The 12,300-nt window shown below is 39.4% G+C and overlaps 1 protein-coding gene across 10 annotated transcripts in view; it reads right to left on the bottom strand.

Moving 5' to 3' along the window:
• Positions 1-12,300, bottom strand: part of HERC2 (HECT and RLD domain containing E3 ubiquitin protein ligase 2) — a 229,527-nt gene that overhangs the window by 127,723 nt on the left and 89,504 nt on the right. For all 10 annotated transcript variants that reach the window (XM_058542234.1, XM_058542239.1, XM_058542230.1 and 7 more), the window contains 5 exons: positions 10,196-10,424; positions 9,955-10,079; positions 6,334-6,512; positions 2,199-2,383; positions 575-730 (listed from right to left, as the gene is read on the bottom strand). In XM_058542234.1, coding sequence (XP_058398217.1) covers positions 575-730; positions 2,199-2,383; positions 6,334-6,512; positions 9,955-10,079; positions 10,196-10,424 — 874 coding nt within the window. The remainder of the gene's footprint in view (positions 1-574; positions 731-2,198; positions 2,384-6,333; positions 6,513-9,954; positions 10,080-10,195; positions 10,425-12,300) is intronic.

Here is a 12,300-nt window from a genome sequence, read left to right as displayed (position 1 = left end):
ATAAATCACAAAGAAATGCTAGTCCTTTAGCATATTTCTACAGGATTATTTTATCTTTCACTTTGAAGGAGACAAATACGGGTATCAGACAGACCTTTTGAGTTACAAGGATACTTTCCAAAAGCACTGTTCCAACACAGAAGTATTAACTAGAGTCTTTTATTCAGAAAACTAAGTTTACTATCAGAAAAAAGCACTCAATAATAATGCCATACTGTCACAGAATTAATTCGAAAAATTTTTAAGCAATGTTGGAATTTATTAAAGTCCTTAAAGGGGCAATTAATTTTTATGTTGCTGAAATATTAGACAATTACCAATGACCTCATTATTGAAGTGTTAATAATGGTGGTATGACTCTAAATCACTAATTATATTTACAGTGATACAATTTCTGTACCAGGTTGCTTAACAACAGAATATCAGTAACTAAGACAAACAAAAGGAGAAAGGCAACAGCACTAGAAAACGTATGAGGTAAAGGCATGCAGGTTTAACAAGAAATGATCAATTTTAACTCTCATCAATCTCTGAAAATAAATACATGTCCATAGGTAGGAAACAAGAAAGGTACCAGTGAAGTCCCCTTCCACAATGCAGGCCACCTCTGCAAAGTGCCGCCAGCTGGTGGAAGCAATGCTGGATGCCACGGGCAGGATATCTCCAATGTGTGTGCACAAAAGGGCTGTGTACTTCTTCAGCAAGGAACCCACACCCATTAGCTCAGGACCTTGAAGAAGGATTTAGCAAATTTCATTTCCACTACTAAAATTTACTATGTGAATAAACTGAATTGCTCCACTATTCCACTCTCATCTATACACCTTTTACCTATATTAATTTTCTCAAATGGGAGCTATTAACCCTTAGTCCTTGGCTCTTTTTATATCACATAATTTGAGAAACAGTAAATTTGGTTATGTTGATTTTTATACACTGCACTACACAGTACCTAGAAACTTTGGCTATATAAATACTAAAGTCATAACTTATAGAATTTTAAAATCTTATATCCAATACACAAATGTTTTCTAAGTCCCAGTCTTAATGCTTGTAAATTATTCCCAATGAACAAAAGTTAGGATCTCATTTTTCAATCTCATAAAATCTTTAACTTTTCTTCCTACAAGGTTCTTAATAGCTTTCCAGTCTTTGTGACTTTATATCTTTGAGATGATCACCTCTTTCAGAGTATATAGTTCACCTATTTCAATCCAAAATTTTCCAACATCTACAAGTGCCTAACTCTTTTCAGGAAGTAACTAAGTTATTTTAGATTATACTAGCTATAAAAATCAGTCATGTGTTGCTTAACGACGGGGATCCATTATGAGAAATGCATCATTAGGTGATTTTGTCATTGTGCGAACCTCATACAGCGTACTTACACACATCTAGATGGTATAGTCTACTACACACCTAGGCTGTCTGGTACTAATCTTATGGGACCACCGTCGTACATGCAGTCCATCATTGACTGAAGTCTCATTATATGGCACATGACTGTATTAACAAAAGCAGCAGACCTTTCCAGTCCTGACAGAGAGAGTTACCTTATGGAGAGCCAGCCACTACCTTTGGAGCTTGTGGAAAGTGTTCTACTCCACATCACGCGCAGAGCTGAGCACTTACATATCATCTTATTTTAATCCTCATAGGCACCCTTGGGCGTTATCCCAATTCTATAGGTGAGTAATCTACAGCCCCCAGGAGACTTAGTCCCAAGTCCAGCAGCTAATAAACCAGAGCTGTAACTAGGACCTAGTCTTCCTCCAACGATGATTCATTCCTCCCACTACACTCAGCTGGCTTCCCAATGTGACATACAAATACTATGTCACTATTTCATTCCCACATTATGTCAGTCTCCAACAGTCTATAACTAACACGTGGAATAAGTCTGATAAATCTTCTATAAGACTAACCTAAACATAAGGGATGCTATGCTACTTCTGATGCCTAAAGAATTTAAATATTAAGACAATGAAATAAAAAATATCAATGAGTCTAGTATAGAAATATTCATCCAAAAATAAAAAGTGGTTGCAAAATGAAGTCCCTAAAAATTGGTGCATTTAATAGTATAAGAACCACACATCTGGGCATGCAGAATAGGCACATGAAGAATAAAGAATTTGGTTTCTAAATAAAGAAAACCAAAATACCCATAAGACACTTGAACATTTTAAGCAACTTACTAGAAATATCTGAGATCTGACCAGTACTTTCTCCTGGATAAAGTTTACTGATAAGTAAGCGCTGGAAACGCAGCAACAAATCCAATGAAGCAGATCTTTCCCGACTATGTTGCTCAAAGTCCAGACATGATGAAATCCGACGGGCAACGTCTTTCAATCTGGCCACGGTCTGAGAAGCAATGTTTCTAGGCAGGGGAAAGAGGGTTGCAAATTTAGACAAGTTACGTCTGTTTAAAAAAAGGGGTTAAAAGAATGACAAACTAAATCAGAAATACAGGTCATATACCCAGGTGACCTGCAGCTGGCTTCCTTCCCCAAATGTGGGTCTGGTGTATCTGCAATAAGTCAACCTCAGTCAAAACTGAGCAGAGGAGCACCGAAGACACACAAGATGTAAAGATACCCTTTGCTTTACAAATGTAAAGCAAGCTGCATGGAATGGTCCAAAATGATAGAAAACTCCTGTCCAATCCTTTGGAAGGAAAAACAACTTGTGTGATTATTTTTTGTCCAAAGCTGCAGTTCAAACATAAATGCGACACTACTCTTAAAGACAAGAGTCACTCGCATTTCTGCACCTGCCTCACAAGTCGGCCTTCAGACCTACTCAAGTAATCCCTGGGGTGGGCCATGTGGGTGTACAGGGCTCAGAGAGCACAGGAAGGAAGACAAAGTGGGTACAAATAGAACAAGTCAGGGAACGGTGCCCCAAAAACATGGCAAGGAAAAGAACAAAGGCTCCAGTTTCAACTGCAGGATCTGACTTAAGCCATGAGCCTTCAGTAAACAGGAAGAGAGGAGAAGAAATGCGAGTCCTGGAAGGTACAATTAGATGAGTAGTAATTGTTCTGGTTCCATGAGCAGAATGCAAAGAACAAGGGCAGGGAGGTCAAGAAAAGACAAGGGAGGGTAATGGACACTGTAGGTGACGGAGTGCCAGGCTGCTGGGACTAGATTGTGCAATGCTGGGCCACCAAGGTTTGGAAAGGATAGTGACATCCTGTTTGTCTTTGAGGAAGGTAACTCTGATGTCAGTGTGAAGGCAGATTAGAGGGGATGGGGAACACCAGACAAGACCCTGCCACCCAGGGACAGTCTCAGTGCCAGGTGAACAAGGCCGGATCCCTGGCACTGAGAACAGAAGGAGGAAGTGGGTTAGTGGAGGAAAAGAGCCACAGTACAGCCTGGTTCTGGGGATGCTGTCAAAGCAGCTCCATCACACCAGCTTTATCCCAGCCAGGAGGCAAGGGCCAGCTGGCTAACACCTGGTACAGCCACTGAGCAGGCAAGTCTGGAACCTCTGCACAATCCCAGGCCACAGACAGGCATTCTGCTCCACTTCTGCTCCATTCCTAATGTGACAGCAGGTTTGTGTAGAACCTCTGTCAATCATATCTGCCCCCACGGTTCATTCCAGAAACTAACAGCAGTGTGAGTGAGGACAGGAGCAGGAGACATTAGGAATCCCAACCCAACTCTTCAACACCCATCCACAGAGTTGCTAAGAAAGAGCAGCCAAGAGCCCTTGGCTGGTACACGGTGCCACTCCCTGGTCACACAAAACCAAGGTGGGCACTCACTGGGTCTCGCCTCTAGTTGCCGTGCACCTTTCTGCTCCACGACCTAGTAACCCGCCCTGATAACCACACCACAATAGAAGAAAGAGGTCTAGAATCCGGGTTTTATGCTATACACGAAGGAGTAAAAGACAGTAATAAAATACAATAAAACTTTTAACTTATTTCCTTAATATAAAATTCAGAACCATAATCAAAATGTGTAATTCTGATAGAGTTCACTAATTAAAAAATCTTCATAGCTCTGTATTTTCAAATATAAAAGGTTTTCCGTGGCTCCTTGCCAGCAGAAGACTAAAGAGTTACTCTGAAATCTGTTTCATGGCTTATTTTTGGCAAGCTACAATTTCTTCAACTTGTTTTCCAAGAAATGAAAGGACACGCAATGTCTCCAAAATCTGTTACATCTTTAGACTATTTTTCAACAACTGCATCACCTAAGTCAACACATTGAGTCTCCTTCAGTCACAAACACTTAAGGTAAGAAAATCAAACGTTAAAGTCTATCCCTACAAGGGGAGGGGCACATTATCTATGCTTGTGAAAAGAGCCTGGATTATAGGCATTCTGCTAGTGAGAAAGCTGTAGATGTTTTATCTAGTTTCCAAAACTTTCACAAGGTACTATTTACTTCCATACTTCAGTTTTTGTTTTGTGTTTTTCAAACAGGTACATCTTTATTATAAACCTGCTGTGGCGCCAACTCTTCCTTGCATGCCAAAGGGATCCAAAGTAAAGAAGAAGGTTCAGGAGACGACCCGTGAGGATGGTCTAGAGAGTGTTGTCCAACAGAAACATAATGCCAGGGAGCCATGTCATTTAAAATGTTCTACCAGTCACATTAATAAAGACAAAAAGAACACGTAAAATCAGTATTAATAATGTATTTATCCCAATATATTGAAAACATTATCATTTCAACATAAAACCAATAGAAAAAGCATTAAGATATTTTATATTATTTTTTTCACACTAAGTGTTGAAAAGTCAATGTGTATTTTATACATATAGCAAATCTCAGTTTGGATAACTAAATTTTCATTAAAAATACTTGACTTGCACTTAGAGTCATAAAATGCACAGTTGAAAAAGTAAATTCATATGACTAATTTATTCCAAACATACTTAAAAGTTTTCTAATAGCTGAATCAGGTCTAAGTTTTTACATGTGAATTTTAATTAATAAAAAATAATTCAATTAAAATAATTGATTTTGACTTAATAAAAAATAAAAACTCAGTATCTCAGCTACACTGGACACATTTCAGGTGCTCAGCAGCCAAAGGTGGCGAGTGATTGCCAGACTGAGCAGCACAGGCACAGGCGGGTGGACAGCCAGGTCTCTCCACACCAAGGGAACAGTCTGAGCCAGCAGGAGAGCTGGCCCTCAGGAGAACAGCAACTACCACCGCCCGAGGACAGCAACTACCACCGCCCGAGGTCAGGGACCCAGCACTCGCTCTCTGTCAGAGACACCAGAGGCCGACACATCCTCCTCAGCAAAGGGTGGGGCATTCAGAACTCAGCAAAGCCCTTCACAAGATACATACTTTACAATTTAAAACTTCTGCCTAGAACTTTACCTTTCAATTACAGAGCACTCAACGTCCGTTTTCTCATCTGATCCTTAATTACCTCTGCGAAGTACACCCTGCTCCTGTTCCGACTCCCACAGTCACCACTCTGGGCAGAGTGCCACCTGCCAACTCCACACAAGTGGTCACAAATAGGAACAAATCTCAAGCTCTTTCCACTACCACCAACTACAGTGAGTTAATTCACTTTATTTCAATTTGTTATATTAAAGATCAGAATGTGAGAAATATTGATCAAAGGAAATAATCTCCATCAGATTAGAAAAACAAAACAAACAGTAAAAAGGTTTTAAAATTAGCATTTACTAAAATCTACATAAGGAACTAGCTCTAAAATGTCTCCCTTAAAAGTTCCCTGTGTGCCCAGTCAATTCTGGGGTTCCTGGGAGTGGAGAGCAGGCCCCTGCCAGCACACCACTTGCACAACTCGACACACATGCAAAGCCGCCTACTCTCGGGGCTCAGCTGCCCTGAGCCAACCTTCCAAGCTCTACTTTTCTGTGTAGAAAATAAAACAAACCATGATCCAGGTTTACACAGAGCAGTTTTGTTAAGTAGAGGGGCAACAGTTTCTCATGGTCTAACAAATGCCTTCCAGAAACCACCTTGCTTTCTTGCTCTTTCTGAGTGGCACTGAAATGCTGGCTGACCTTTTTCAGCATTTGCTTCTCCATTTGCACCTACCTGCTTCCTAATGAAGGCAAGAACCTTTCCCTGCATTCACTGCACACGCCAACTTTCTCTTCTGTGAAAACCTATAGAACCTCCAGTTCTACCTTATCCACTCCAACCTCTCACCTATATTTCAGAGTCTGCTCTTACCCTAAAACCCATCCGAGGTAATTTTCAGAGTATTTCCTCAACAGCCAAACACATTTGGAGACCCTAGTGCTAGATCTCATTATCCTAATATGAAAACAAACAATCCTCCTATTAAAATAGAATGTATATAATACTATTTACCTAAGAAGCTGTTGAATGAGCTGAACCAGAGGCAAACACTGTTTTCCAGAAGATTCATAGATTCCTGTATTAATAAGATCTTTATCCAATGGAGTCCTACTTCTATGAAATGTCGAGGCATTCACTTCCTGTTCATCAATTTCTTTTTCCTTCTGTGCTTCTTTTTTGGCTTCAATATCCTATAATTCATAAAACAGAAACTGGTTACCAGTTATCCCAACAGCAAGTGTGAAGGCACCCTGGGCTGAGCCCTGATCCCACAGCCTAGGTGTCTCAGCCTCTGTGTGCTAACTCACACACCTGGTGACACTGGCCCACACCCACCTGTCAGAAATCCTGTAGCTCAGTTGCTCAGTTTTTAAACAGACTATTCATCCTGCAAATCCAATGTTCAGGCTGCCACTGCTAATGGTCTCCAGCCTCCTTCTATAAAGTCCCTAAAATCTTTACCCCTGCTACTCGCTCTCACACACACCCAATGTGATCTGCCCCATACATACAGAGTCTATCTGCTTTCTAAATATGAAACAACAACAGAATGGGAAAATATATTCCCAAGTCATATATCTGACCAGAGACATGCATCCAGAATACAGAAAGAATTCTTACAACTCAACAATTAAAAGATAACCCAATTTAAAAATAGGCAAAGGATCTTAAAGACATATCGTAAAAGAAGATACACAAATGGCTAATAAGCACATGAAAAGATGCTAGGCATCATTAGTCATCAGGGAAATTCACATCTGCTAGGAAGGCTATAATCAAAAAGATGGACAGCAGCAAGCACTGGCAAAGATGTGGAGAAACTGGAACCCTCATACATTGCTACTGGGAATATAAAGTGGTAACACCACTTAAGAAAACAGTCTGGCTGTTTACTGAAACATTAAACATAGAGTTACCATAAAATTCAACAACTCTACTCTTAGGCATATACTTATAAGAAATAAAAACATATGTCCATACAAAAACCTGTACAAGAATTTTTATAACAGCATTATTTATAATAACTTAAAAGTGGAAACAATCTAAATGTGCATCAGCTGAAGAAGGAATAAACAAAATGTGTTATATCTACACAACAGAATATTGTTTAGCAATTTAAAAAACTGAAGTACAACATGGATGCTACAACTAGGATGAACTTTGAAAACACTATGCTAAGTGAAAGAAGTCAGACACAAAAGGCCATATACTGTACAAATCCATTTATGTGAAATGTCCAGAACAAGGAAATCTTTTGAGATAGATCAGTGGTTGTCAATGGCTAAGAGAAGCGGGGAATGGGGAGTGACTGTTAAGGGGCACAGAGTTTCTTTTTGGAGTGATGAAAATGTTCTGAAATTAGATAGCGGTGATGATGGTGACACCACCTCTAAATATAAGAAAAATCACTGAATTATACACTTTAAAAGAGTGAATTATATAGTATGTGAAGTTCAATAAAGCTATTATTTAAAAACATTTTAAAAGGAGGTATCTTTTGCCAGTCAAATGCAACCAATATTCCTGAGAACCTACTATGTAGCAAGCATTGTTCTAGTAACCAAATTTACTGTGAAAAAGCAAACAAAGTTCTTTACCTCTGGGCTTTATTTTCTAATGGCAAAAGTCAGAAGAGTCTAAACATAAATTGTCTTCCCCAGTTCTGAGGGGTGTGGGGACAAAGACCCTGACTCAGTGGTGGGATTGGAACTGGGCTAACCACTCCTAAGGATAAGGCAAGCAACATGGATCAGAAAGCTTAAAAATGTGCATGCTTTTGACCCAGCAATTTCATTTCTGGAATTTTTTCCTAATAATCATTCTTATACTCAATGACTTATTATCTACAAGAATGTAATTAAAAATTATTTATAGTAGTAAAGATATCTAAAACCTAAATGGTCAACAACAGAAGGTTGTTTAAAAAAAAAGAACGAAGTGATTCCCTTTCCATATGAAAGACTTCCCCAAAGCAAATGGACAGAGCACTTGAACATTCATCAGAGGAAACACAGCAACCTGAGGAGTGAAAAAGATGCAACTCAACAGATCATTGAGATCAATTCTGGCACCATACTCAATATCATGAGTAAATATCTGCATTTTTAAAAGTCTGGAAGACTATACACCAAAAATATTAACAATGGTTACTCCTAAATGATGAGTTTTTTTGATTATGCCTTTCTATAGCTTCAAAACATTTTTGTTTTGAAATAAATGGCCTTTTGGCTATTCTTTAGGGACCTTAATTATTACTGTAGAGATCACAATCTGCATATCTCTGCAGCCACCCCCCTCTGCCCCCACAGGTCCCTCTCTTCAGCAGTAAACACAGAATAAACATCTGTTAACTAAATTAACAGGTTGTAAAAATACTGCTTGGATCATGTCAAGGTTACTTGCCTGGCCCACAGGGGAACAGCAAACATGCCACTCACTAGTCATGACACCTTAGCAAATCACTAAACTTCTGTGGTACTTATGTCCACATCTATAAAATGGAATTTTAAAACAATTTTTTCCACTCAACACGGTTGACAAGGTTAAAAGAAAAAAACAAAGTAAAGTATACAGGACAGTCCCCAGAAACTAATAGGTACATAAGGAATGGTGGTTGCTACTAACACTGTTACACAGACGATTTCTTCTAATGTTTTTCAATTTAATCAAAGTATTTAAGTATGTTTTCAAAGATATTTTTAATACATTCACTTCATCTAATTTTATCAGTGTAAGTTTTTCAATCAAAAACTATAACAACAATGAAAGCAACAAAAGAAGCTATGAATGGCCAATAAGCACATGCAAATGCAAATTATAACCACATTCCCCAAGAACAGCAAAAGTTAAACAGATTGACAAGCATCATGTTGGTGAGGTCCAGAAAGAGCTAGAAGCCTCATGCAGGCTGGTTCAAATGTAAATGGCACAGTCACTTCAGGAAACTGTAAACACACACTTATTCCAGGACCCAGCAAATTCTAATTCAAAGTATTTACCCAAGAAAAAAACACGTGTTCACTAAAGGGTTTGTACACAGCATGATCAAAGCAGCTTTCGAGTCAAAAACAATCAAATGTCTGTCAACAGGAGAATGGACAGACAAATAATCATACCATGGAATACTCCTCAACAGTGAAAACATAGTAATGATACATGCAACACAGATGATCTGAAAATCCTTATCAAGGCAAAATAAAAAAGACACAAAAGAGTACATACTACATGATTCTATTTATGTGACATTTAGAACAGGCAAAAGTAAATTAGTCTGAGGGAGGCAGGGGAATGTCCTAACTTCAAGTGCAAAGGGACACAAAGGCACCTTCTGGGGTGATGGAAATGATTTCTAAGATGATTGGGGTATTGGTGAAATTCATTTAAATTGACACTTAAAGTAGGTGCATTTTATCATATTTAATACCTCAATAAATTTTTTAAAACTCTTAAGATAAAAAAGTTTTAATTACAGGAAATATTTGGATGTTACTAAAAGTTTTATGCTTCAGTTTTTCAACAATTCTGGCAAAAAGTTGTTATTTTTTCACGAGTATGAGTATGGTGTTTCAATCTCAGCTCACTGCCAGGTAAAATCACCTCTGCAGGCTCACTGACACACTCCTAGGGCCATACCTGGATTTCTGCAGTAATGGCTGCATTTAAGGCTGACTCTAAGCCTCCATCAGCCATCAAGCTGCCCACCAGAAGATCAATCATGAATCGACGACCTGGACTTATGTTAACTTCGTTGCCTGAAACTGGAAAAGGGAAAGTGTTTTTGTCAACGTGAGGTAAGTGCCATCCTCTCCCGGCACCCTCTCCTGCGCCCAGCCCCCTACCCCCTCCCTCACCCCTGCTCCTCCCCTAAGCCCACCTGCACAGGGCAAGAGAGCAGAGAGTGCCCGGGCCCGCTCCTCAGCAGTGGGCAGCAGCATGGACCACCCACTCTGCAGCACAGCCTGGGCGGCTGCCTGCACAGTACTCAGCACGCCCGCACTGCTGGCCAGGGCCACCACGGTCTGCTTCAGGCTGTTGAGGAGGACGCTGCCCAGACCTAAACCAAGGAATTCTGGGTCAACCTGGTGACTAATGGCAGCATGCAACTGAAAGGAGAAGAACAATTTTCACTTAGAAGCCCTAAAAACAAGTGAATTTCAAATCTTACTAAAGATTAAATAATACCTTAAATTGAGTTTTATTCAAATAATAAAGGAAAAACTTCCAGTATATGTATTTTTTTAAACTGGACTAAAGAAATTTTAGCCATAGTTGTAGAGAGTCCATAGTCAGGTATTTTATAAGAGGAATACTTTAAACCCAACTATAAATATATATGTACATAAATATGTACATGGAAAAGGTCAAGATCAACAGAGAGGTTAAATCATGTGGAAGTAGCAACCTCTACCCCACCCTCAACCATCTGCATCAAACACAAAGAAACAGTGAATATAACAGACCCCCAAAAATATTAAAATATTATATAGCCAAGCTGAGAGTACATAAGGAAACTCCTCAAGGGCCAAACCAGAACTCACACAGCAGGAGCCAAGAGGTTCTGGGGTCTGAGAACAGATCAAAGCCTTGGAGCTTGAGACCCAAACTGCCCACAAGATCCCAATGAACCTGAGCTTCCTGTAGAAGGCTGGGAGTCACTCAAGATCACCTGCCTGTCAGCCAGCCAGGGCCTGAGGGCACCACACTGCCCACTCAAGGCTTTGTGTAGAAAAAGACCCCACAGGAAATCAGAGACCCAGCCTACACTGTGAGCAGACGTGAAATCAAATTTATACTCACCATCTAAGTATAGATATCACAAGTCAAACACCAAAACTCATCTAGAGCCTGAGAAACTCATGGAACCTCGGAGATACAAATACAAAGCTGCCTGTCTTCTGTGGACATCGCCATAGCCAAGGTCAAAGGGGTACCCCTAGCACACCCTCCCCTGAAGGCGGCCTCACAGTAAGAAAGGACAAGCCACACTAGGTCACCACGACAGAGAGTCACAGAGTAAGAGGCAAAACGCATGCCCCAAGAGATGGCAGCAATAAAAACATTGGAATGAATCCATAAAATAAGTAAATGGTCTTAGAGCTCAAAGAAGGAACAGAACCCAGAAGATGAGAGTATAATGAGTAAAACAAAAGCCTTGGAAAGAACCCAAATATAAATTCTAAAAATGAGAAAAACAGCTACAGGAATAAAAATGTCAAGGCAGAGGTGTGAAGAGCCTGGACCCCAGGCCTGAACCTCCATGCACTGGGTAGTCAATCTGGGCAACGTGCCTGAACATCTCGTGCCTCCAGAACATACAGATAAAGGATCTCACCTCAGAGGGCTGGCACAGGGATTTAGTGAGATAATATGTGTAAAGCAGGATTATAAGTATTTCTTAAATAAATGGACAATTCAAAAGTATGGAAGATTCAGCTAAAGAAAGGATTTGTGAACTGAAAGAGAACACTGAGTAAACCATCCAGAAGGCAGAACAAAAAGATTAAGAAATGAGCATTAAAAGAGATAAAGAGATTTAAAAATATCAAAGAAGTTGTGATACTTGGGAACATAAAACGAGAAATTTCAACATACATTTAGTAGGACTCCTCCAAAGTGAAAAATAAATTAAAGGAAAGAGCAATTTTCAATGATAAATAGTGAAGACTTTTCAAAATTTAATGAAGATATATACTCTCAGATTGAATGAGAATCATAACCTCAAGTTACATATACAAAAATAAATCCTCACCTAGACGTAATGTACTAAAACTACAAAACAAAGACATAAAAGTCTGAAATGCTACCAAAGAGAAATACAAATTAGCGACGAAGATACAATAATTGCACAAATTTAAGATTTCTCATAGGAAACAATAAAGGTCAGAAGACAGGAGAACATCTTCAAAGTGCAGATAAAATAACAGGTAACCTAAAAAGCTAAGTCCCATTAAACTATCTTAAGAGGGGGTGAAGCAAACA

The sequence above is a fragment of the Diceros bicornis genome, chromosome 5 (genome assembly GCF_020826845.1).
Source record: "Diceros bicornis minor isolate mBicDic1 chromosome 5, mDicBic1.mat.cur, whole genome shotgun sequence".
Lineage (NCBI taxonomy): Eukaryota > Metazoa > Chordata > Mammalia > Perissodactyla > Rhinocerotidae > Diceros > Diceros bicornis.
The sequence above is the reverse complement of the archived record's forward strand: the minus strand, read 5'-3'. Positions and strand labels throughout refer to the sequence as shown.